The sequence below is a fragment of the Typha latifolia genome, chromosome 11 (genome assembly GCF_019914945.1).
Source record: "Typha latifolia isolate L0001 chromosome 11, TyphaL0001v2, whole genome shotgun sequence".
NCBI lineage: Eukaryota > Viridiplantae > Streptophyta > Magnoliopsida > Poales > Typhaceae > Typha > Typha latifolia.
Genome location: NC_133096.1, coordinates 10,117,398 through 10,145,116, shown reverse-complemented (window position 1 = coordinate 10,145,116; position 27,719 = coordinate 10,117,398). Strand labels below are relative to the sequence as shown.

The window sequence follows — 27,719 nt, the reverse complement described above, 5'->3', positions numbered from 1 at the left end:
AACAGGTAAATGGCTAAATGGTCATATTTATCAGAAGCCATTGTCGTTTCCGGAACTTTGAAATGCTCTAGTTCGACGACATTTATCATGATCTTAGCAGTCTCAGTAAGCCATAAGCTGACTGATTATTCTGGAGAATGGTTCATTCTTGAAGAAATTAATTAACGCGATACACAGAGGTCATCACATCATAGTACATAGCGCACTGAAAGCAACATACCCCGGGTATTACCCACAGAAATCCTTGCAACACATATAGATCATCACAATGTAAGGCAGGAGCAAGCAAGATGGATCAAGTTAAAGTGGCTGATGCTGTCATGAATGCGGTTGAGTCAGTGCTTCCATTGTCAGTGTTCCTGCTACCCGCACGAGCAGTCTCAAGTGCCAAGCACTCCCTTAGCTGCACAACAACTTCAGTCATTGTTGGTCTTTGAATACTAGTTTTTCCCGTGCAACCCATTGCTAGATCGACAACTTTCCAAACAGAACGGACGTCGTACTCTCCTTGCAGCCTTGCATCAGCAATAACATGGATATTCCCTCTCTTAAGACTCACTTCCACGCGTTGAACAATGTGAACTACTTCACCCAGGCGTGAAATGGGAGGTTCGCCCGTGATCATCTCCAGAAGAATCACCCCGAAACTATACACATCAGTCTTCTCACTGAATCTCCAAAGATTACAGCACCTAAAAGAGTATCAAAAAGTAACCAGTTAGCCTGGGGTAAGATTCTTTCTATCAAGTCATATTCTTAATAAATAAGGAAAATTTATACTTGAGTTGCCTTTGTGCTAGCAATAATTTTCATATCAAACTTTCCTAGTAGTTTCATAGATGCACCTGTCTTAAGCAATGAGATGTCCTAAACCATCTATTACATGTGTATCACAAGAAGGCATGGAGATGGACGTACTCTGGATCCAGATAACCTGGGGTAAAAGCAGGATCTGCTGACACGTGTGTCTGTAAATTTCTGTCAAAGGATTTGGAGAACCCAAAATCTGATACCTTTGCCTCTAGGTTTTGGCTTAACAGAATGTTGCTGGTCTTCACATCTCTGTGAATTATTGGTTCCGGCAATCCGTTATGCAGATAGTCCAGGCCTATATTGAGACAAACCCAATAAAAAGAGAATGAAATTGTATCTCGAGATTCTCGACACAGCAGAAAGATAGAATAAATGCATTATATATGCCCACAAACCTCGTGCAGCATCAAGGGCTATTCGGAGTCGCTCTGCCCAACTCAAGGCTCTGCCAATACTAGCTCTACCTAAATAATTCGTGAAAACAATCCATTAGTAAACTTCTTAAAACATTCTCATCCTCATCCTTTTCATAAAGTAGTTTCTGGCAAGTTAATTAGAACTTGGTAGAATGATCACCTTCTTGGTTGCACTAGCAGCTCATGCAACCTAGGAGCAATGTCTCCTGAAAGTTCTTTATAGATGGGAATACTCTAAATGAGGTAGAAGATGGCAGCATCCAGAAAAGCATAAATCTCAGTAATAACTAAAATAGAGTCTTGGTAGATAGATGGCATCATCAAGTTAGCAAGGTTTTACCTAAACTTAGCAGTATTTGTGCAGGCAATCTATCACTAATTGAGATCATCATGTCCAAATATCAATGCAGAAAATTCAGGAGAGACAACTAAATGAAAGTAGATAAAGAAAACAAACAAGTATGAAGTAAATCTTAGTTCTGCTATAATGAGTAGCACAGACATCCTTAATGTCATTAATGAAAATTCTTCCTTCTAGTGCAGAATCAGCAGATAGTGATTTAGTCTATTAATAAGAAAAAGACTATTGGAAGGCAGTAGAGTGTTCAAACTGGATTCCCATTGACAATTTTTAACTTGGTATTATCCAGTGGTCACATGTGTTGAGAGAAAGAGGTGGAAAGGTCATTATGAACTCAGAGTTATTGACACAAAATTATGCAAATTAAACAATCATTGAGATGTAAGGTTTGAAGTGACTACAACAAGATAGAGGAATAGGTGGAATTGCTAGTCCAGCTAGCGAGTGAGATTGAACAAACATTGGGGCCAGAACAAGATGTACCATTAACGGACCAGGATTACTGATTGGCAGAATTGACAATTGCAAAGCCTCGAGGGATCTACAGCACAAAAAATTGACAATTGAAGAAGCATATATGTGAATAATAATTTTTACAATAAACATAAATTAGATAATCATGACAATTGCAGACAGGGTTCACATAGATACAAAGATATGTACCAGTATGTTCTTTATATATCATATCATATATTGCAGATCTAGTTTAAAAGTGTTTGTCTTTCTGATGTGAAACAGTTAAATCGTTACGATTCTAGAAACGATGATGGTGAAAGAGAAAAAGAATAGGGTTTCATACCTCCATTCTTAACTAGGGTTTCACACTCAAAACTTTCATTAGAGATCTTAAAAAAATTTCATATCATCATTAACCTCAATTGAGTAAAATGCTGACCTATATATAGACCTTACAAATGAAAATAAGCAAATAACACTCTAAACAATTGCGAATAAGCAAATATAATCCTAAACACCATAACTGACAAATGTATAATAAAAATAATTGACTTAAAACTAATTTCCTGAAGGAGGAACTACACCGATACATGCGCCTGTGTAATATGTCACTGATATCTGCATCACTTTTTCTCCTAGTATTTAAGAAGTGCTTAGATAACATTGGCTTTTCTCTCTCTCTGGTAGATGGTAACAGAGATTCTCATAAGCTAATTATTTCATTTTGTGCTGTTCACTTCTTGGATGAAGAAAATTTCTTCTTCGTAGCTAAACCTTGAGATTCAGCTGATAGTGAAAAAAAAAATTGAATACCATAATACTTGAAATGAATCTGATATATTGGAGTATTAAATTTTTCGGGTTATATAGATGATATTAATGATCTTGAAGAGCCAAGTTACTTGTTGACCAACCTATCAAATGATCTTTAAGGCTTCCTTGGGGCATGTACTCATACACAAGCGCCAAGCATGTTTTCTCGTTGCAGTAGCCAACTAATGAAACAAGGTTCCTGTGACGAACTTGCGACAAACTTGAGACCTACAAATTTGAATACAAGATGTTGCTGAATAAAAAGATCTGTGGAGTAATATCACAAGAATCAATGGGAAAGTGAAATGTTCTGATAGGCAATTCGAATTATCCAAACACAAACAAAGATATCCTCAATCATATGAAAGAAAAGAGGAGATAAAGATAAAGTGAAATCGTTGGAGTAATAGATTTTGTCAAGTAAACACCCTGTCATCCAATCATAACAATCCCAAGGTAAGACACTTTCAGTTGATCATTTGACATTCTAATCTAACTTATTCAATGTTTTGATTTACCTTCTCTATATAGAAAATTGTATGTTCAGGAACTAGTAAAACCTTCAATTAGGCCCTCACCCTCTATAAGCACTTCATTTTCCAAAGTGATTACCTGACGAGATATGGAATAATTACCTCAGCCAGAAATTCATTGGATCCTTGTTTTGAAGATGGGGACAACTTCTTGACAGCAACCTTAGTCCCATTTTCTAAGGATCCATAGAAGATGGTTCCAAATCCTCCTTTCCCAAGGGCTTGTGCAAATTTCTTAGTTATCCCCTCCAACTCTGCATAGGTGAATTGGTGACTCTCAAAAGGCAGCCGACGGTCTTCATGATCCACACTGGATCGGTGATTCATGAATGGTAGGTTAGCATGTTGATTATCCACATTGGATTGACGACTATCAGAGCTCCTTTCAATAGAAGCCTCAGGTGTTACAGTTGAAGTTGTCTTGTTATGGCTTGAGTGAGTGCTTTCACTGTACACTTTCTTGCTCCTTTCACCAGCAGCTTTAGGTGTTACAGTTGAAGCTGTTGTGCTATGGCTTGAGTTAGTTCTTTCACTGCATATTTTCTTGATCCTTTCACTAGCAGTGTCAAGTGTTATGGTTGATGCTGTCATGTAATGGCTTGAGTTGGTGCTTTCACTTTCACCGAACAAATTCCTGCTCCTTCCATGACCAGTCTCAATTGCCAAGCCATCTCTTAGGTGCATCAATACTTCAGTTATTGTTGGTCTTTCAACAGAAGTGTTTGACGTGCACCTCATTGCTAGATCGATAACTATCCAGACAGAACCGGCATCATACTTCCCTTGCAGCTGTGGATCAGCAATACCATCCAAACTGGCCCCTCTTGCAATACTGGATGACACGTATTGAATTATGTGAACAGTTTCAGATTCAACATCCAGAATTATAGGTTGGGCTGTGATTATCTGCAAAAGAACCACTCCGAAGCTGTATACATCTATCTTCCGACTCATTCTATTATATATGAAGCACCTAAATAAGTCACAAGTATACATCTAGGTGAGCCAGATATAAATCAAACCAACTGGTTAAATATTTCCTAAACATTACTTTGAGGCCTTTTTATTCTTTTACTTCTGTGGATAAATTTTTTTTACAATTTGGTAATGAAACAGAGCCTACAGGCTTTTCTTTTTTAAAAAATAAAAAAGATTCTGTGGATCAAAACAAATTTATACTGAGACAAACATACTCTGGAGCCATGTAGCCTTGGGTGCCACAAATCTCTGAAGTTGACACTTCTGTTTCCATATAACTGTCAAGGAGTTTTGCCATCTGGAAGTTTGATATCTTCGCCTCTAAGTTTTCGCCTAAAAGAATGGTTCGGGTCTTCACGTTTCTGTGAATTATTGGTTTTGGGCATGTATTGTGCAGATAATCTAGACCTGTATCATGCCAAGTTCCCGCAAATGAGATATTGAGAAAATAAGAATTAATGCAGCTTGAAGTAGCAGGATGACAATCAAAATTTTGCATCATGCCCTCAAACCTTGTGCAACATCAATTGCAATTTGGAGGCGCTCTGCCCAACTCAAGGCACTAGCAGATTCATCTACAAGACCGTAGAACAATCCATTAGTACATATGCTTGGTAAATGTAGGTGCAGAAATCATTAAATTCTGTTTTTTATGGATAATTATGCATAATATGCTCTTCAGAATTCCATTTTTATGGCTTCCCTAAGCTTCCTATAGCTCAGCCATCTTTTTCTTTCATTAGTCTTACTCTTTTTTCACCAACAAATAACAGTTATTTCTTACACCAATATCCTTCTCTTTGCGACACCTTAGACAATATTTGCACCCCAATCATCCATATCTTCTCTTCTTCCCCTAACTAATACCTTATCTATTATTGCCATAGCATAATTTATCCTTCCGTGAAAGGCTTACAGTTGAGACTGTTCCTCCTATTTGAAATAGGACTTTTAAAGAAGAGCCTCTTGCTCGGAGTAAAACTCCCAAAATGATTCCTGCAGTCGGATTATACCATTTCCTCATGAGGTGGACCATACCCAACGACATAATATTGCAAGAATGAGCATGCCTTGGTTTTCATGCTTTCTATCTAGTTGATATTCTAAAAGCCTTGCAGCTGGTAAGCTTTGGGTCATGGGCCCTAGTTTTGCCTCGTCTAATGAGTCAATATTTGTAAATTAGTCCTAATAGTCGAGTATCAATATAAGAGTTTTAAGCTCACATTGAAAAGTGAGGAAAAATTAAAAAGGTTTATATCCTCTTAGAACCTCACTTAATAGTTTAAGTTTTTAAGTTGAGTTGAGTTATAATGTTTATGTCAAATTTGATGCCTACTGATGAGGCTGTTAATATATGCTGAACATAACGTCAAAACTTAAAAATAAAATAAAAAACCATCCAAGAAAGTAACGTCAAGAAGAAATGGAAATAAAATGAGATCAATTTAGCTACAGCCTACATGCATGGTGGAGCAAAAGCCTGGCAAAGGGAGGATAAGCCATCCTCTCACCCCTTGCGGTACATAAATTCTTGATTTTTTTTCTGAGAAATGCATAAATTCTTGGTAAATTAACTCAAATCATATTCATTAGTTGATTGGCCCCTCTTCACCACATCATTCTTAAATGGCCCCCTTCTGTAGCGGGAAATTAATCAGTAGCAATTCTTGAAATATCATAATATTTCTAATTAATTACATTAGAAAGTACTAACAGTGCAGTTTTAGAAAACAGTATCAAATTTAGAAACTAACTAGTTATTGATGTTAGTGTAAAAATACTATGAATGCATGATAATATAAATCCATATGCAGAAATAATCTGAGGGATACCTGACTAAACACCAGTAGGAAACTGAAAAAAGACAGCACTTTCCTAAATTTGATATATAGATATTACATGATAGATTTGGACAGCTGTGAAGTGTAATTTTGCCAGACCTAACATATGTTCAAGACATCCTTGAGGCATGTACTCATAGACGGTCGCAATGTCATCTCTATCCTTGCAGTAGCCAGCAAGAGAAATCAGGTTCTTGTGATGAACTTTCGATAAAATCTGGGCCTACAAAGCAATCCAATAGTACAATACTGAATTCATAACATCTCTACTGTTCAAACCATTTCTAAGCATTTAAGCACAGAAACAAGTTATTGATTGGTGATTACGTATTACCAGATGAATAATCAGGAATGAAGATAGATTTTTTTTTCCTTTTCTTTCAAGCAATTCTTTATCTTGTGAAATAAAAATAAGAGAAAGGCAAGAGACTAAGTGAGAAAGGCAAGAGACCGTGTGTAAAAATATGATTTTTAGGAGACTTTTAACTTATCTAGTGTAACAACAGGAGGTCAGGGGTCACTATAGGAGGTCATCATCGAGCGGGCCGGGCCGGGCTCAGGCCGAGCTAGAATAGTCTAGCCCATTACTATCTGTCGGCCCGTGAGAGAGCGGGCTGGTTAGACCGGGCCGGGCTTAATGGGCAGGTAGGGACCTCACCGCTCCCCTTCGCACCACTGAAGCCCGTTACTTTCTTCCTCGAGATTTTGAGCTCGAGTGCCAACCGCTTCAGTTCGGGCATGGCAGCACGGCCAGCACCTCCTCTGACACAACCACCTCCTTCTCCCGCGACTCCAATGGTAGCACCTCCTCCTCCTTCTCCGCCAACCTCCTCCTCCCCACTGACTCCGACTCCGACTCCCACTCATCCCGCCCCTCCTCTATCACCGAAGAACAATATTCCAAAGTCTCCTTCTCTTCATCCTCCTTTCCCTTCACTGCCAAACGCCCCAAGTACTACTTCTCCTTCGCCACCCGCTTCTCCTCCATCTTCCTCCACTACGATGGCAGCAAGGACTCCTCCGCCCCCCTCGACCTCGATGCCAAGAAGCCCAACTCCACCATAGCTCCCCTCCTCCTCCGCCCCATAACAAAAACACCTCCTGCGACAGCTGCTCCATGCTGCAACTGCGCGATGAGAGGAGGTCATAGACCCTAAATGGCTAAATCCCTAATGCGTCGAGTCGAATGGGAACCACTGCGATCTAATCATTTGAGTAGGGTTACGAGCTTTCGGGTCGGGCCGGGCAGGCAAAGGGCTGGCCCGTGCCACCCATTGGCAATTCGGGCTCGAGTAGGGCTGGGCATGGGCAGGTTGGGCCATATGATCACCTCTAGGTCACTAGAACGAGGGTCAGTTGGTTGCCCATCCTCTAAATCTTCTCAATTGAACTCTAATGGCTCATTTTTTAATAGTGACCATAGCACGGAATTGGGATTTATTGGCCGAAACTATCAGGGTAATCCTATCCTCATCAGTGCTATTCATGGAAACGCTTAAGGCTGCTCTAATCAAAGCAAGATAGCACAACCTCTAAAAAATCATAGTTGAATCAAATTCTCAAAACCAAATCAACATTCTCTTTCAAAAGACTAGGTATCCTAAGCAGTGGCAGCACAACTTTTTGGATAATGTTTTATCTTTTATATGTATTAAGCATTACTAATCTCTCTAGTGGGTAGCCAACCTTGGGGAGGACTCAATCCTTCTCCTCAGTGTGGTTTAACACTGCACCTTCTAATCTCTCCAATCTTTTATTTAGGGATACTCTGTTATCTCACTAGATGCCTAAGGGGGTGTTTGATTGCTTAGGATAAACCGTCCTTTATACTAGAAATGTCATGCCAAATGTGGAATAAGGAATTGGGATAAGAAAATAGGATAAATCCTAGTTATTTAGATTCTAGATATTCTTAAGAAATCGAGATATCTCACCCATTTATTCCAAATTACTGAATTGCCCTTCTCTAAATACAAACCCTAGCCAACTTTCCTTTTTCTTTTATTCCATTTTCTTTGTGCTATTATTTGTGATGATACCTATATTGTGTAAGTTATGGTAAATTAGTCAAATTATCTTTTAGCGAGAAATTCTAAAAATTATCATAGGATGATAATATAATAGTTGTAAAATAAAATTAGAATTTATATTCAATTTAAAACTAATTTCCTATCTTTTTTCAAAAAAATAACAAATATTTATTTATATTAAACCAGAAAAAATATAATAAGGTCAATTTGTCCCTTATCCCAACTACTATAACCAAACTCCAATTTGTCCCAATATTTATCCTTCTTTTTCTAATCAAACACCTAACAAAAAATTGAAATAAAAATTTTCTTTATCTAGGGATAAGATCTCATTTTGTCCTAATCCTAATTTTTAATCATCCCGCAACTAGGGGTGTCAAAATAAACGAGCGGCTTGGTCTAGGCTGAAGCTCGGGCTCGACTCGGCTTAGCTAAGCTTAGGCTGAGCCAAGCCTGAGTTTATTTTTGAGGCTTGATTTGAATTTCAAGCCGATCCTGAGCCGGAGTCGGCTCACTCAAGCTCGGGTCGATAGCTCGTTTACAGCCCTATTGGGGGCACTTACATAAATATGGCAAAGGGGAGATCGAAATGGGAAACCATGAGATAGGTATTACTAATAAATGCTTTCTCGACTTGACAAGCCTAGACCTCTATGGAGAGATGTCGACTTGATAAAAGACTTCATTCATTGCTGCAGAACTCTTTGCACTCTATCATATAATACATACATACATACATAGGCATAGGCATAGGCATGGTATACATGAGCATCTCTATTACCTGATTAATCTTCAATATATATATATATGTATATATGCATATAGCCAGCAGTTGGCTGCCCTCTAACTGGACATTGCGGTAGTAGACTGCAATGTCCTCCGAGTACTCCAGAACTATTGCAGTGCAGAGTAATATAGTACAATTGGTATTTGGAATGATGTGAGGAATTAAAGGCAGAATTCATTTATATAACTTATGGTATTTGATTTAAATATTTTGATGTGATGAATAAATAATAACAAGAGATTTGGACTATTCCCACGCAGGCTTTGCTAGCACTGATGCAAATAGCGGACAGATTTGGACTATTTCCCAAGAACGCCACCTTCATCGTCATCCTCTACCCTCCTCTTCCTCTTTCTCCTCCTCTATTGACTGACTCCTTTGAGCTTTTTCGGGGGCCTCCTCCATCATGCAGTTAAGAATTTACTAACCATAACAGATCCACAACTCACAAATGCACTCAAGAGTGCAAAGTAAAAGAGACCAATTCCACTGAATTGGTTGTCTTCTCCAATAAGAGAAAAAACTATTTCATTACTTGCTCTCCAAGGTCAGTTCAATACAGAGCAGTATTTATACTCTCACCTTAGCTCCCCCCCCCCTCACCTTCAAACTCTGTTGGGTCATGACATATTGCCCTCCTCTTGAAAGATCCTTGACCTCAAAGATCAAGCACCGGAAATTAGCGAAGAAAGGCGTGGTAGTCCTCCCAAGTTGCTTCCTCCTCTGACGAATTGCTCCACTTAACCTGAATTGGTAGTCCTCCCAAGGTAATTGCTTGATCTCCTCGTCGTATCATGCATCGCTGGATGATCTTTTCAGGATGTAAGAGAGATTCACTATCAGAGTCAACTAATGGAAGAGATGGTTGTGGGTGTATTGCTGGGCCCAAGCGTTTCTTTAGCTGAGAAACATGGGAGACATTATGAATTTTTGAAGTTGGAGATAGTAGCTTGTAAGCAACCTTGCCAATATGATCAATAATATGAAAAGGCCCATAGAATTTTGCTACTAATTTCAACGAGCTCCTAATTTTGACAGAGGATTGCCTATATGGTTATAATCTTAGGTAAACCCAGTCTCCTACAACAAATTCCCTTTCCTGTCTATTTTTGTCAACATAGCTTTTCATTTTGGATTATGCTTTGGCAAATTCAACTCGGAGGAGAGTTACCATGCGATTTCGCTCCACACTAACAGAGAGAGCTAGCTGTGGAGGAGGATAACCATACAGAGCCTGAAAAGGGGAGATTTGCAAACTAGTGTGGTAGTTAGTGTTGGCAAGGGATAGCCACTGATTTCATTTTTTTGGCTTTAAACTTGTCATACATCTCAAGTATGGACTCAAGGCAGGCATTTACCTTTTATGTTTGCCCATCCATTTATGGGTGATAAGCTGCAGAAAACTGCAAGGTAGTACTTAATTTGCTGAAAATTGCTTTCCAAAAAGAGCTAATGAAGACAAAACCTCTCTCACTGACAATGCTCTCGAGTAAGCCATGCAATTTGTATATATTATCTAGGAAGAGTGTAGCCACCTGAGAAGCTATGAAAGGGTGAGCAATGGAGAAGAAATGTGAGTGTTTGCACAATTGGTCGACGACAACCAAAATCACCTCTTTCCCCTTTGATTTAGGCAAACCCTCTGTAAAGTCCATGGAAATATTAGCCCAAAATTTGGTTGGTACGGGAAGAGGTTGTAGTAGGCCTATGGGGTGTGTTTGCTCATGCTTGTGTCTTTGACACACATCACAAACTTTGATGAAGTCAGTAACCATTCTTTTGAGGCCTGGCCAAAAGAAAATTTGTTTCAAGCGGTGATATGTAGCTTGTCGATCGGAACATGTAGTGTTGTAATGACTCTAGATCGGATGTCAGTGGTAGCTCCAAGATAAATTTTGTTTCTATACTTGATAATACCTTGCGATAATGAGAAGTCATTATATGGAGACGTCATAGCCGGTTTAGGGAGGACCAATACCTCCTCTAGCTAACTTGGATTTACCACAGATAAGGAAGCAAGGGAAGAAGTAACAAATGGTACTCTTGATAAGGCATCTGCAGCTATGTTCTCTTTATCTTGTTTATAAAACAATTCGTAGTCAAATCCCAATAGCTTGGTTAGCCATTTCCGCTGCAAAAGGGTGTGCAAGTGCTGCTCCAATAAGTACTTGATGCTTTGATGGTCCGTATGGATAACGAAGTGTTGTCCATCTAAATATGATTTTTCCATCTAAATATGATTTCCATTTTGGTAACAACCATGACTATGGCAAGTAGCTCCCTCTCATAGCTTGAATAGGATTGGAATTTGGTCCCTAATGCCTTGTTGAAATATGCTATAGGATGGTCATCTTGACTGAGCACAGCGCCCACATCTGTACCACTAGCATCAACTTCTATTTCAAAAGGTTTATTGAAGTTTGGAAGTGCCAAAATAGGGGTACTAGTCATCACTTGCTTCAAAAGTTGGAAAGCTTCTTTAGATTCAGAAGACCAAGTGTAGGAGTCTTTCTTCAACATGTTAGTAAGAGGCTTGGTAATCAACCCATAAGTGAAGACAAATTTCCCATAGTAACTGATTAATCCCAAAAACCCCTTAATTGCTTCAGAGTTGTTGGTTTAGGCCCTTTTGGAATGTAAGCAATTTTTTCTGGATCAGCAGCCACTCCATCTTTGTTTATAATATGGCTCAAGTATTCAATTTGTGACACAGCAAAGAAACACTTGGAAAGTTTAGCAAATAAAGAGTGTTGTCGTAGTAATTTCAGAACTTGTTTTTAGGTGGTGTAAATGTTGTTCCATAGAGGAGCTATAAACCAATATATCATCAAAGAATACCAAGACAAATTTTCCTAAGATGGGTTGAAATATGTCATTCATTAAAGATTGGAAGGTAGCAGAGGCATTGCAAAGTCTAAATGGCATTACTCGAAACTTAAAATATCCACGATGCATCCTGAATGCAGGAATATCAGAATGAAGCATTCTGATTTCATGGTATCCCAACCTTAAATCTAACTTTGAAAATACAGTAGAACCTTGCAATTCATCAACTCTTCAATAATAGGAATAGGATACTTGCCTTTTATGGTGAGGTCACTTAACTTCTGATAGTCAACACAATCTCCAATCTCCATCTTTCTTTTTTACTAGCAAAATAGGTGAAGAAAACGGACTTTGACTCGGCTAAATGACCCCTGACATGAGCAATTCCTTAACAATAGACTCTACTACAGCTTTTTGGGCAAAAGGAATCTGATAAGGCCTCATATTAGGTGGGTTTGCTTCTGATTTTAGGCGTATGCAGTGATCTTGGGATCTTATAGAAGGGAGTTGATGTGGTTCTTTAAAGACATCTGCAAAATCAGGTAGTAAAGAAGAGAGTACTGGTGAAGTAAGACTTGGTACTACAACTTGCTGAACTGAATTAGCTAATTCAAGGTCAGAATTAATGGAAAATAGCTGCCCCAAGAAAGCATTATGCACCTTCTGAAGTAATTTGGCCATAGAAGAGCCTGAAATAAGCTGACAAGTTGTACTATTGTCCATTCTAGAAAGTGTTATCTCTTTGCCATCCTATTGGAATTTTAGCATGAGCTTCTCAAAATCAAATACTATAGGACTGCACTGACGCATCCGGTCTACCCCGAGTACCATATCACAACCTCCTAATGGCAAGATTTCCATATCAGCTATGAATGTAGAACCTTGCATAATCCAAGTCAGTTATGAGCAAGTAGAAGAGCTAATAAGCTTGTGACCATCGGCAACAGTTACATAAAGAGGAGCTGTGCATTCAATGATGCAGTGAAAAATACCGCACGCGCTGAGCGTATGCGTTACACTAGCTAACCCCCTTTCCCCATCATTTTTTATTCCCAGTCGTCACTGTTCACCTTCCCTCTCCCCTCCACCTTCACTCCCTCCCTCTTTCTTCTCTAGTGCCATCGACGCCGGAGCCGACAAAGCCCCGGCACCGAAGCCGAACCGAATTAACCAAGCCCTCCAAAACCTCTTAGGTTAGCTTCTAACTCTCCCTCTCATGTTATTTAACTCATTTTCATTTTACTAAGAAATAGTAGTAGAAAGCCTACCTTCTCCGCTTCATCTTCTCTAATGGGTAGTTGTACTTGTGAATGCCTACCCCCATTTCCATTAAAGGTAGTTGTATGGCCTTCAAGCACACTTCATCTCGGGTTGTGAGAGATTTCTTCCCCTCCTCCGCGGGCGAGCTCGAACCATTCTTTTCCCTTTCCTCTCTCTTTCCAGTCAACCACCCACTCTCGGGTGATGATTGTTGGTCGCCGACCTCGAGGCTTGGCCATCGGCAATAGCAGTCGCCGGCAGCATCCTCTCCAACCTCCCTCCTCTGTTTCCTTTCCTTGGAAGGAGACAACGAGAAAAGTGGGGGTTAAGCAGACCCCACCCATTTCCTTGGTTGGGCTGCGAGTTAAACCGCAGCCCATAAACCCCCTCCCCTTCACTTCTGCTAGATTGGGCCCGAGCCCAATACAACACTCTCTTGGGCAACCAGCAGTAGGCTGGGCTGAGCCTAAAGCCCAGCCTAGGCCCGTGGGTTATGTATGCTTTTGCCGATAAGCCTTATTCTTTATTCTTTGTCTTATTAAATAGTGTAAATTTTAGGACAACATGAAACTTAATTTTAGGAAGCCTTTGACTCATGCGACTGGGTGAGATTTAAATTCTATCCCCGATAACCCATTTAGAGGTTATTAAGTGATATTGTAAGCATGGTAGAATTAATGTAGAGACTGAGTCAATCTATCTGGACCTAGGGAGCCAAATCAAAGTTATGTAATAAGGCAACTAGTTCCATTAGTTAGTCATTCTTACGTATTGCTTTACTTGCATGAATTATTAGGCGCCATATCGTGCAAGGAGAATCTCGAGATTTAGGAAGAGCCTGGCTAATTAAAGAGAGCTAGAATATTTTTGATACCTTTAGGCGAGTAGATCTTATATGAGTTTATGGACAATGCAACTACTTGATCATATGCTTTCCATGATGTTATAATATGCTACTTCTAGTGCACGCATCTCATCTCTTATTAGTGTTAATTACTATGTATCCTTTATATGAAACACTCTTATATATATCTATTTGTGATAAATATGAAGATTATGATCACTATGACATAACTTATATATTAATAGACACTGCACCACTTGCACCTATCATTTACTAGTCGAGTCTTGACTAGGCAATGCCCTTCACTCACTCAGCCCGAGGTTAAAGATGGAGTGTATCATGTAGTATTATATTATTAGCGGCCAATGCCTAAAGTCATTAGCTTGAGTGGCATTTAGGTAATTACATTGTATTGTTAGAAACTGGATTATCATGATAGTAGGAATGTGATTGTGAGGTAAGGACATGTCTCTAGCAGTACCTGATGACGCAAGATCAGGACGTCTATCGATGAGCTGAGTGCTCTGGTTTTATTCCACCATGTGCGATGATGATATTGGAGATAGGGATAGAGGCTTACGATCGAGGTCTTTAGTTCGATGGCCACATACAACTGGTTATAGGCAGCATCGCCAGGCATGTACGAGAGACATTACCGCTAAATGTATATCCCTCCTCGATAAATGAGATGATCGTGAGAATGTGTTTGTGATGTGATGGATAACTCTATAAACATATGTGGATTATGTAGTGGATAGCTCGATGAGCATGTAATGATAATTCATGACTAAGACTCTTTGGTAGCATGTTGAAATCTGATTCTTTATGACTATATGTGAACATAATGAAAACTAGAATTTGGGACTCTATGCAAACATGTGAATTCTAATGATTGAGATTCTATATGAGTAAGATATATGCATCATAACCCTATACTTTGTGTAAGTTTATCTTGATATAATAGGGAGTTGGCATAGACAAGGATAATATTATGCATTACATATATTTTGCAACTATAAAGAAATTCATTGTAAGTCATTTTGGATATGCTTATTTTAATTTTGGTAATCACGAGCATGCATTGGAGCATTCAATATGCATCCGTATTGTTATAGACTATATAGATTATACTTAATGGGCTGTGTGCTTACCACCTTTTAGTGGAAATGTTTTAGAGTTAGAGGGAGCGAACACGGCTAGCGAGGAGTAGCTGCTTTTACTTCATGTTAGAGTTTATCTACATTTTGTTAGTTGAACTTAGTCCCTGCAAGGGTTTGATGATTTGAGTTATATCTTCGACATGTATCTTTGAAGGCTTATTGTGGCATGTGGAACTTGTATCCAGACCTTTTTTGCTTGAGAACATCTATAATATACAATCTTTTCTTATGTATCTTGTGGAAACATTTTACTAAGAGTTCATATGAAGCACCAACGTGGGGATTAACCCACGTGATAAACACGTGTATTTGGAGGTTTGTATATTTCACCATGAATCCAAATAGTGCGAGAAGAAGTGGACCCCACTAAGGCATTGATGGAAACCTCCATTGCAATTTCAACAAGGCTGTCAGTGAGTGTATCAACTATTTCTTCTTCACTATCAATAGGAGCAGTCTTCTAAATTGATCATATATAGTTGCTGTCTCACACATCCGTGCCGCTTTTTCCAGATCTCGTTACAGTTTAGCAAAGATTTTTATCCCTTTTAGCTTTCATTTATGCCCAAGTGAATCTGTGGATAGGTGGGTTAACTGGGTTGGTTTTTGGGAGGGTAAAATGATTCGATTATTTGGAAGAGTTTGTATGGGTACTGAACCCAACTGAGAGTGTGGAATTGTTTTGGCTATAGAAGATGGGATCTGTGTGGTATACGAGACATTCAAGGATGGGTGAAAAGATTTAGTGTAGGTAGTGGGTCTAGGTGAATTATTCTGAGATCGAGGGTCATTAGCAATGGCAGTTTCATGCATCTTAGCTAGATATACTGCTTGATGGAAAGAAGTGGGGTTAACCATATGGATCAGTGGCCTAACGCCCTCCCTTAACCCACTTAAGAAACTCCGAATAAAGTATTCTTTTGTGAAATATTTGTTTTTAAGTGTCATTAGAGATCTCAATTCTTCAAATTGCTCTTGATACTCTGTGGCAGTACCTTGTTGTTTCAATTTATTAAACTCTCCAATGACATTGTCATATGACTCATATCCTAGGTCATCAAACCTAAGACGCAATGCTTCCTCGAAAGCATTCCAATCCAAGTAGGGTTTTCCCTCTTGGTTGTCTTGGAACAAGGTTTTTGCCTTACCATTCAAGTATAGTGACACATACAGAACCTTTTGGTGAATTATATACTCCTTCACGTCCACAATCTGAGTTCAGCTTGCTGGGATGACCTGAATACATTGGTTCTGGTGACTTGCTATCGGCTTGCTTGGGTTGATTAAACATGTCAGCAAAGCTTCTGAACATCGACTCCATCTGTGACCCTATTTGGTTTTGAAAGTTATCCATGGAAGCTTACTTAGAAGCTTGTATTGCATCCAACTTAGATGAGGACTAAGGACTGATTTCTCAGCTCCTCGGTGATCTCATGTATCTTGGCTGCATTACTTTTAGAGAGATCTGTCACGGCAGCAAGCCTTGCCGATCCACAACTCACAAATGCACTCAAGAGTGTAAAGTAAAAGAGACACCAATTCTATTGAATTGGTCGTCTTCTCCAATAAGGCAGAAAACTATTTCATTACTTGCTCTCCAAGGTCAGTTTAATACAGAGCAGCATTTATACTCTCACCTTAGCTCTCTCTCTCTTCTCTATCCAACTGCCACGAGCCGACAGTGACATCTAACAATTCCTCACGTGCTAACCATGTGGTAACTAAGGACTCAAGTGAAAATAAAAACAAGACTCAAGTGAAAATAGTCTATCTTCCTTAAAGTCATCTTCAAACTCTGTTGGGCCATGACACATCGGCGTCAGCTTCCTCCGTCGGCATCGGCCTCCTCATCTTCCTCCTCATCCTCCTCCTCCTTCGCCTCTTCATCCGGCCTCCTCATCCTCCATCGGCAAGCCGTCGCCACCTCCTCTTCCTCTAATGAAGCTTGGGCTTGACTCGAGCTCAATCTGGCTCGACTAAAGTTGAACTGAGACCAGCTTAAGCTAGAGCTGGCTTGTTCAAGCTCAGCTCATTTTTACCCCTACCCACAACCAATAGGGAAAGTATTTTTGTGCCATTTGCCTCTTTTAAAACAGTAAGAGGTCCAGTATTTTGGTTTGATCCCTCTCCAATATCAACTTTTTTTTTCTCTTACACGTTGCCTAATTATTCACTAGTTGAAGATGGCTCAGTCAATCTTTTCTAGAAATAGTAAAATTGGTTTTCACCAAGTGATTTGAGCCTCAATAATCTTACTCGATTCGTGGATTGTAGATCTCATGAGTAAGTCACACTAGACTCATAATTTAAATTATTTGAAAGTAATATTTACGAACACAATTTGGATTAGTTATAAGGACAGCCTTGGCTATGGTGCTATTGTTTTAAGAGATTGAGTGATCTCAGTGAGGGTGGTGGTGATGTCAAATGTGGGTACATATGCTTCCATCGGTGGTGGTCTAGTAAAGTGGGTCAAGATTTACTTGGTTACATCTAATGCTCTTTAAAAAGATTGTGGGAGTGGAAAGGTGATTGTCTAAACTTTACTAGATAAAGATTTATTACCGTTCAGAGATAATGTTCAAATATTTAAAAGACTTATATTATATAAATATTTTTGGGTTTAAATTTCAAAGACATCAGTATAACTATAACACTATTAAATTTCTATTTCTCTAAAACAAAAATTATTACTGTTCCATGAGGGATGGAAAGATGTGATGGTTAACTTGATGCATCGACTTAAGCAAAACAAGACGTTCACAAACTCAACAAAACAAGATGGTTCCAACAGCTCGCACGATTCACGATACGGGCAAACTAGGGAAAAAGGAGAAGGGGAAAGAGGAAGAAGAAAATTCCTCCAGTAACCAAGGGTATTTATGGTAACTAACTAACAAATAAACTTAAAATAAAATGGAATATGCTGTGAAGATGCCTTTTCTGTCAAATGAAGGTAGTTAGAACTTATAACTAGTGGTCTTTTTCTAGATTAAAAGAAACCTAAAAATTCAGAAGTTGATTTTTTAACTAGGGGAAATATACTTGGTCTTTAGTAAGTCTTGTGATCCTTCTGGATCAATTCAATATTATATATTTTTTATCCAGGAATAAGAGATTTCATTTTTTAAAGAAATGAGAACTTAATAATGTCCCACTTATACCGATGTTGTCAGACTCGAATATGGGAATTCTCACATAACATAAGCCTCTTTAACAGGAAAAAAAACACTATCTCACTGGTAGCAGGCTCTGTTGTTATTATGGCAAGTGCTTAACAAACTTAAGAGTTCCAATTATCCTCATTTTCGACCGAAAAAAAAAAACATCTAATTGGGTTAGATTTTAACTAGGTCAGCCTCGCGTGGTAGCACACATCCTATGGATCCAATTGCGCTCACTTACATCCTACATGTAACACCTAGTTTAATAAATAAAAAATCCCCTCGACCCCCGCACGCGCACGTGCTCAAAGACACTTGCCACCGTCCTCTTTTTCTTTTCCTTCTTCTTTAGTGCACACCGCCAGTGCCACCCTCACCTATTTCCTCCTCCACCCCACCATCTCTCTCCCCCTCTTCTTTTCTCGTGTTGCCGATGCCAGAGTCGACGAAGCCCCGGACCGGGAGCCGACTCGTGCGAACCAAGTCCTAGAAACCTCCTTGGTAAGGCCCTAAAATTAATTACAGTAATCACCTTCCCCCACCTTGCCTTTATCGGATCCCGGTGGCCGACGACTTCGCGTCTAACTATCCGGTTCGAGAGCTTCGGTAGAGGGGAGAAGTGGATGCCTTAGGTGGGCTTCGAGCTCTTAGTGAAGGGGGGACCTCCATGGCCGCCGGCCATGGAGTGCACCTCGCCGCTCCGTCAACCACCCCGGCTGCGAGGCGAGCTGCCCCGCTCCCTCGTAGGCGGGGAGGATGGACAAACTGCTCCACTGCGAGCTCGGGCTATGCCCTCGCTGCCGTCGAGCTTGAATCCTCCTCCTCCTCTTTCCCTTTCCCTCCCCTCCGACTAACCACCCACCCTTGGGTGACGTGCGTAGGTCGCTGGTCTCACGGGTTGGCTGCCGGCGATGTTAGTCACCGGCAGCAGCTTGGCCTTCCTCCTCCCTTGTCTCCTTCTTTGGAAGGAGATGGTGAGGGAGGGTGGGGATTAAGCAAAACCCCACCCATCTCTTGGTGGGCTGTGGTCTAAACCGCAACTCATAAAGCTGGTCGGCTGCGGTTTAGACCGCAGCCCATGAGGTATATTCCAGCGAGCTGCGGGTCAGACTACAGCCCGCCAAAGCCTCCTTGCCTTGTTGGGTTGGGCTCGAGCCCAACCCAACACCACCCCTATGCACCAGCAGGCTGGGCTAGGCTTAAAGCCCAGCCTAGGCCCAATGAGTTATTTGGATCCTAAAAACCCATTTCTCTATCCTCACTCTATTAGCCTAACCACTCCCCTGAAGATAAATTCTTATTACCTAAATAGTGTAAATTTTAGGATGATATTAAATTCAACCTTAGAAACCCTCGACTCAGGATTTGGGTTATACCCCAATAATCCCCTGAAATGATGTTAAGTATCTAATAAACATAGTAGGATTAAAGTAGAGACCGGATACGCCCCATTAAACTTAAGAGCTAAACCTAAATTCTCTAATAAGGTAATTAATTCTATTAATTCACTAAACATACGTATGACTTTACTTGCATGAATTGTTAGGCTTGATACCGTACAAGAAGAATTTTGGGATCCTGAAAGAGCCGACAAGTTGAGGAGAATTAGAGTACTGTAGTGAGTAAACTTCATATGAGTCTAGAACAATGCAGCTGTTGATAGTATACTCTTCGTGATGTTATAAGAATGTTAATCATGCATTTAGTGTAACTATTATGTATCCTGGTATGTACAGTTGTTGATAGTATATTCTTCATGATGTTATAAGTATATTAATGTTAGCGCATGCATTAGTGTAACTATGATCTATATGTATCCTGGTATGAGACACTCTTGCATAAACATCTATAGTGAATATAGAATGTAATGACCATAATGACTATAACATGACTTACATATTAACAGACACTACACCACTTTTACCTATCATTAGCTAGTTGGGTTCTGATTAGGCAATACTCTCTACTCACTCAGCTCGGAGTTAAGGGTAGAGTGTATCGTATATGACTTATACTATTAGCGGCCTACACTTGAGGTCGTTAGTCTGAGTAGTATTCAGCTAATTACACTACATTGTTAGAATTAGATTATGATGATAGCAAGAACATAATTGTGAAACAATGATATATCTCTAGCGGTACCCAACGACGCAGGGTTATGGCGTCCATTGATGAGCTGAGGGCTCTTGACTATTCCACTGAGGGCGGTGATGATTTAGAGATAGTGGGATATGAGTCTACGACTAGGGTCCTTAGTCTGATGGCCATAGACAACCGGAAACATACAATTATGTTTGGGTGACATTACCGCTAGATGTGTATGTATCCCTCCTCAATGTATGAGATGATGGGTGGTTACGTGATGGATAACTTTTGAAGAATATCTAAATTATGTGGTAAATGACTTGGTGAGCATACAATGATAAATTATGATAAATTCCTTGGTGAATTTTTAATTCTAAGCATAACATGTGAATGCTATGATTGTGATTTGTATGGATAAGAGATTGTATCAAACTTTATACTAGTGTAAGTTTATCCTGATATAATTAAGAGTTGGCATGTTCAAGGACAGTACCGTGCAGTCTATATCGTTTGCATTGATTTAATAACTCATTGTAAGCCATTTAGATAAGCTTATTCTATTATTAGCAACTATGTGCATGTATTGGAATATGCACTTCTGATTTCATTGTTATAGATTGTATGAATTCTACTCGCTAGGCTGTGTGCTCACCACCTCTTGGTGGTATCATTTCAGAGTTAAGGGAAGCAGATGCGGGTAGCGAGAAATAGCTGCCTTCATTTAGAGTTACCTATATTTCTATTAGTTATATTGAGTACCTGCGAGAGTGTCATGATTGGAGTTGTATTTTGGACGTGTATCTTTGAAAGCTTGTTGTGGCCTGTGAAACTTGTATCCGGACTCATATTTTGTTTGAGATCATTTATGGTATGAACCTACAGTTCTATGTGCCTTGTGGAAATATATTACTGATATCCACTGCGTAGGGGGATTTACCTATGCGGTATACACGTGTATTTAGAGGTTTGGGCGTTTCACCGCAACCTGTATTTTTTTTGGCACTATTAGAGTTATTGGATATGTGTGACTCATTGGTTGATGTATATTCAAAGACTGCCTAGATAGGCTCGGCCGAGACCCTATCCCTAATCGATCCATCTAATCTCCCTAAAATGAGACAGTGAAGAAGTTACCTCATTTAGGTAGTACTTTTCAAAAGAATCAAAACGCACCAAAGACTCAGTGCGTCTCTTGATTTTGACTGCAACCTCAGTGCCATCTTCCAAAAGACCATGATACACAGTTCCAAATCCTCCTCTTCCAATCACTCGTTCAAAATTTTTAGTTATGATCTCCAATTCCTTGTAAGTGAATTTCCGAGTCCGAAATTGCAGCTGAGAATCTGCATAATCTTCTCTTTGGAAAGAACGGTCTGCATAATCTTCTCTTTGGAAAGAACGGTCTGCATAATCTTTGTTTGAAGAAAAATAAAATAAAAGAAGTAATAATCAAAAGGTATATTATAATAGAAAAGTACCTCGGCGTTTGCTCCAGAATTTCCACATAGTTTACCAACTATTAAAAAGAACTGCAATGAAATGGTTGTTATATTCTTCTTCCCAGCAGTCCGAACAAAAGTTGTTACTGGTGCATTCGTTCGTATTGCATCCAATCTACAGTCAGCATAAGTTTGTGAAATATAAGCAGTAATCTAAGCTCAATAAGGACATCAGAAACTTGAAGAAAAGCTATAAACGAATACAATTTTCATGATTAACTTGTAGACAAACATTTTTCTCCAAAAAATAAAAAATAAAAGGAAAAGAAGTTCCAAATGACATTCCTAAATGAGAAAAGCCAATCAGTTGAGAAAAATAAATCCTTGTTGGCCTATCATGTTAAGAAAACGTTCGACACAATAATGAATTGGTGATTTCTTGAAGAGATTACCGCATTGGATAATCAAATCTGTAAACCTGCAATCGCTGCGATCAAGATGAACAAGAAAAGAAAACACCATCACATCATCTTCCCGAAACTTAATAAGCGCATCATAACAAAAGTACCTGATTCAACTTCACGTCACGCCACGACACGATTCACATCCATCAGGCACCGGCAGCCATAAAATCATATTCTCGCGCCCACCCGTGGTATAAGATTTCTGGATCATCTCAGCGCTGGTTTCTGACCTTGTGTATGCTGGGGGGAGGAGGAGGCAGGGGAGTGGGCGACCACGCCGTTTTAAGAAAGAAACTAGAGGGTGTTTTGCAGTCAACTCCCTACATTTTAACCTTATTGCACGTAACCACCGCCTGTTAACTCCCCAAGGAATATTTTAAGCATGTTCTAATTTTTTGACGAAAATACTTATTTTCTTTCTCTTTTTCTATCTTGCAAATAAACCTCAGTTTTTTTTTTTAAATTTAATTCACGTTCTTCACTTAAGAAGTTTAGGTGGATAAAAGAAGTTCATAAAATACATAGAAAACGATTATAATTCGGAGATTTATATAAAATTATCCCTCCTTTTGGTTAGAAGGATAGAATATTTTGACTATGGACTTATTGTGATAAAAGGAGGAGTCCATTTGCAAATATGGCAGGCCGCAATAAACTAAATTTATTTTCATAAATACCATTAAGAAAAATAAAAAGTTTTCAACAGCAATTCGAGAAACAGGGGTACGACCAAATAGCTTTTTGAATTTTTTTTTTGATGTTCGGTAGATAAATAATTTATTAAGCTTCGCAAGCAACGGTTACATCCTGATACTAAAACAATAGTTAAAGAAATAAAATAATAATCCTGAAACAAACTCTACATTTGACTAAATATAAAAATAATAAACAATAAAACTAAGGCATCGAATATATAACAAATATATCGGTGCTCAAATAAAATAGAAAATGTAGCAGCCCTCGAACAAGCCTCTCTTTTAACTTATAGAGGCAGCACATTAAGGGTTAGCGTCCTATGACTTTTCTCACCCATACTAGACCCAATGCAACCATCAATTAACCTACCAAATCAACCAACATAATCACAAAAGAACCAATTAAAGCAAGCCACCTTGAGAACCCTATAGGAGTCAACCCTTTGGCACCGACGACTAACCCTTGGCCATGACAACTATCCCACAACAGGGGTGCATAGCAAACGACAAAGCAACTAATAGAAAATAAGATTGTCGATGGTCACAGGCTTGAGGTATGAGCAGATTGGATGAGCCAACAACTACAACTACAAAGGGTGGCAGTGGCGATAAAGGGGCGACGACTGAATGTGACCTTAAAATATTTTATTTCTCATATCCATTAAAGTTCAAGTAATTGCACTGGTATGATTTGAAATATCACAATTCAATAATTCACAACAGTGGATGCGAGGAAACAAGTACTCCAGTTAAATGAATTCCAATTTTAAGGGTTTTCAAACAGGGTGGAATTGAAAGCTAAAACTAAAATAAATAAAAATTACATTTTTGGGGGGCTTGACAATCTTTTCCTTTATGTCTCATCATGCACAATAAGCCCTTGATAGCTCGCAAACACTGTAGTAAAGCAGGTTCTATGATTCCACAATGCTTTGGTTTAACAGTCTCAGACTCAGAGAGTCACAACTAACAAGCTTAATTATTGTGAAGAACGGTTCTCACCGTACAATTATTGTGATGCTCAGACATCACACACTGCACACCACATTGAAAGCAACACAACTACAACTTCAATTGAACAAATTCAACTCAGGCTTGATAGAATGAAGACGATATTGGCTTATCTTGCGGTTGGACTAAATATGGTTGATTCTTTCATGAATGGCATGCCTTGGCTTTCAGCAGTCGTGCTCGTGCTCCTTTCAGCAATCTCACGTTCCAAGCTCTCCCTCAGATGGATCACAACTTCAGACATCTTTTGATCTCTAATCAATGTACAAGAGCACCTCATTGCTAGCTCTGTGACCTTCCAAACAGATTCGGTGTTCAACATCCCTTGCAGCCTTGCATCGACAATTGCACTGATATCCCCTGCCTCAAAACTCAGTTTGAATAGTCGGTGTACTTATGACATGCTAAATCTTAATATTCGTCCGAGTTTCCTTCTCTACTATCATATCGTATAGTCTATTATTCCTATCTCAAAATGAACTGGAACAAATACTCATTTTTTTCTGCAGAGAAGTGTAAAATATAGTCAATTACATCTTAAAAAATAAATAAAGGATACACTTTGGCATTACTAAGAAACTTAATTGCATTCAACACCCGCAAAGCTGTGTGTTCTTTGTACTGGCCTTGAAAAGTAAACATGGATGTTACACTTCTCAACGATTCACTAAACTTATGCTAATAAAAAAAAGCTGAAGATAAATAACTATACTTTTCTATCTATAAATTAGAATAACAGAGCTAATAAACAACGTTACGCAGTAGTTGATCTTAAATGGTTATACTACAGAGAGCCCCGAAAGAAACGGAATCGAATCTGGGGCTGTTTTTGTTTATTAGAACACATCAGTTCTATGCAGTGAGGAAGGATTTAATTAGAAACAAACCTCAATGTAAGTGAACTATCTTTTGTTTTTTCAATGAGGGCGTCAGGGACTTCTATGCAGTTTCCAGACAAATTTCTGTACAAATGCAGATTGCATCACGGTCGTAAAAAATATCCATTGAAAATAATAAGAACAGTACATCTAATACCAACACTTACAGGACCTGGAGGTTTGATATAGTTGCCACAGAATCAGGTACTTTTCCAGTTAAGTTGTTGTAAGACAAATCCCTAAATAAGATTGGAAAACAGGATATGACGTTAGTTTTCCTTGTACTTTTTAACACTATTCTGCTGAATTTTGATGCATTTCCTACTTACAAGGACTGGAGTTCTGTGAGTCTGGAAAAGAAATTGGATACCTGACCAACCAACCCAGTGGCGGATAAGTTTCTGCAGCACAGTTGAATCCGTTAAAATATATATCCTTTTCATCATCAGTAATGTATCCTAAGAGAATTTGCATAAGTTGACTTTCTTGGATACTCACAGAGCTGTAACCCTGAAATCATTAGCACGTATGCCACAAGTGACGCCATCCCAAGCATACTTCTCTGGTAAACATGGATCACCCACCCAATTTTTCTTCAATTTATATGCTTCCTTGATTGCCAACATGGCCTCAACTGGTGCCGCAAAAATGAAAATAGATTAGAGATGACATTGAATTATTATCATTGTAGGATAACAAACTTGCAAAAAAATTGTCAAAGACATATTGAAGTGTGTATATCCCTAAATTTGTTTAATATATAATAACATTAGGGTAATTATATATCTTAACTAAATCCGACTTTCAAGCACTTCTATAATTTTTTTTCCCCATACCCATTAAATTTCAAGCAAATGCACTGAGATATCCATTGAGATATGAGAATTGAGCAGTTCCCAACAGCCGATATGAGGAAAATAGAACTGGAGTTTGAAGCAGAAAAGAAAATTCAAAGGGGGCATCAAGAAGTAACATACCATCTCCGACGTTAGTCGTTTCGTAACTTGTTTCTCCTATAGAATATATCTCAAAGGCATTGAGGAGTGGAGGACGAGTGGCTCCTTCGCTCGCATTTAAACTGAATGCATACCAAGCAGGCCATGTCGCATATGCAGAGTTCTCGAGGAAGGTTGGCGCATGCTTTGTCCCAAGCTGGTGATCGCCGTCGCTGTAGACGTCGAACACCCTGACGTCCTTTTCCGGGAGGAGTTCGAGCTCAGAGAAATGAAGGATGACATAGTAATCCGTATTGGAGTCGGGGGAGCCCCAGTAGAATCCTACGCTGTCGTTGACGCCAGCGGACACGGAGGCGGTCTGGAGCACGACGGAAGGAACCTCGTACTCCCCCTTAGTTTTGTTGTGCTGGACTGTCTTGTCGGTGGCTAACACGTCGAGGGTAATGTTCATCGGCTCCCAGAACCGGTCGTACGGGTCGTCGGGATATCTATAAACTCATATTTTATATGCATTATTTGTATTGATAAGGAAGGAGAAAGACACGTTCAATGCTTGCTAGCTACTATATCTCTCACCGAATTATCTTATCGCCACTTGCTCCTAAGTTGCGCCGCATCAAAAGTACGATACTGTCAAAGAATGAGGAAACAATGGGATAGAGTGTGGACTTCAATGGCCTCATCTCCAACGAAGATATGAAAGGAGTCGAAGAAGAGTTGGTTCTAATCAGACAAACTGACAACCGTTGATTGGCCGAGATGCGAGTTATAGCTTCGTATGTGAAAGGATTGGTCGGATGGGAGATGTTAACTGTGGTCCAACGATCGATCCCTATATGGAGATCGAATAGGAGTGGGCTATTCTTTTGCACGCTATTCTTTCCATCGTAGTTTCCATACATGAAGCTTGCTCTTATGAGATACTTAGTATCATGGGTTGCTTGATTTAAGGTGTAACAATTCCGATCTCCGTCCGGGAAGCTTCTCACGGTCGAATACTGCTGGGGAAGCAGGTTTGTATATTTTGATGGATTAACCTTGGAGTTTATTCCAGTTTCTATGAATTGATCGTCGGTGGTATAGAGTATTCCTGTGATAAGGTCTGTGGAATTACGAGTGGCTCCACAGTCTATACTAATGAAACCTACATAAGAGACATGTGAAGTAAAAGAAGAATCATCAATTAATTTGTAATGAAACCTAGATGGAAGCACCAACGTAAAAAGTTTAAAAGAAAAGATCTCATAGAATTCGATCTAAACTTACCCTCAGTTCTAGGAGTGTGTCCATGAACTTGAACTGCTGCAATATTGAAGACAAGAAGGAGAAGAAAGCTGCACCATGACACCATCTTTTCTCCAAGGCCCTTAGATACCCCACTAAAACCTACATCTGTTATATATAGGTCTGATGGCCGGGTCTTAAACTGTGATCTAAAATGTCAACTCTTTATAGACTTCATCATCCTGTTACTTAATTGAGTAAATGTTTTGCAATCCCGCCCACCCCAACACACGATGACCTCTAAGTTGACATCACATATAACCTTTGCCAGCTTCATGTCAACGGTATAAATAAAGATCAACTAGGGGAATTTGTATTTAAATTATTATATAAAACCTTGTTTTACAACGTTTTTAACTCGTATGCATAACGATCTCTCTGTTTTTTTAGCTCGTATTCATAATCTTGTATATTTTGTTTACTTTAAGGCCCAGTTTTGGATAAAGTTTAGGCAACAGTTGAAAGACAACAAAGTTTTGAACTCAAGTTCGGCTCTGCCGGCTGAACTTTCTGCAACCAAACCAGTCAATATTACCTTCCTTCTATTCTGCCATGATCAGATGGTCGATGAGACAAAATGAAGAGATTGGCATACTATTACACTGCACTTGTTTTAATAGTAGAA

At 39.3% G+C, this 27,719-nt stretch overlaps 2 protein-coding genes across 4 annotated transcripts; both read right to left on the bottom strand.

The window, feature by feature from the left end:
• Positions 1-125: 125 nt before the first annotated feature.
• LOC140797575 (receptor-like protein kinase At3g21340) lies at positions 126-13,426 on the bottom strand. Of its 3 annotated transcripts, none has more exons than XM_073151139.1 (9): positions 13,123-13,426; positions 6,311-6,460; positions 4,883-4,945; positions 4,586-4,778; positions 3,495-4,365; positions 2,961-3,087; positions 1,209-1,277; positions 919-1,108; positions 126-692 (listed from the first exon to the last, which is right to left on the bottom strand). In XM_073151139.1, exons 2-9 carry the CDS (start codon positions 6,339-6,341, stop codon positions 296-298), a joined length of 1,941 nt encoding a protein of 646 aa, XP_073007240.1. In that variant the 5' UTR covers positions 6,342-6,460; positions 13,123-13,426; the 3' UTR covers positions 126-295. The 3 variants fall into 3 exon arrangements, with proteins under 3 accessions (XP_073007240.1, XP_073007239.1, XP_073007241.1); XM_073151138.1 differs by having other exon boundaries at positions 6,311-6,434; XM_073151140.1 differs by lacking the exon at positions 6,311-6,460 and having other exon boundaries at positions 13,123-13,425.
• On the bottom strand, positions 11,240-27,161 carry LOC140797197 (probable LRR receptor-like serine/threonine-protein kinase At1g51860). The gene is made up of 11 exons (XM_073150473.1): positions 27,077-27,161; positions 26,387-26,954; positions 25,832-26,298; positions 25,353-25,488; positions 25,184-25,255; positions 25,022-25,093; positions 24,864-24,938; positions 24,136-24,326; positions 21,502-21,770; positions 13,123-13,409; positions 11,240-11,603 (listed from the first exon to the last, which is right to left on the bottom strand). The coding sequence occupies exons 1-11, from the start codon at positions 27,159-27,161 to the stop codon at positions 11,240-11,242; spliced, it is 2,586 nt and encodes an 861-aa protein (XP_073006574.1).
• Between the last annotated feature and the right edge of the window lie 558 nt (positions 27,162-27,719).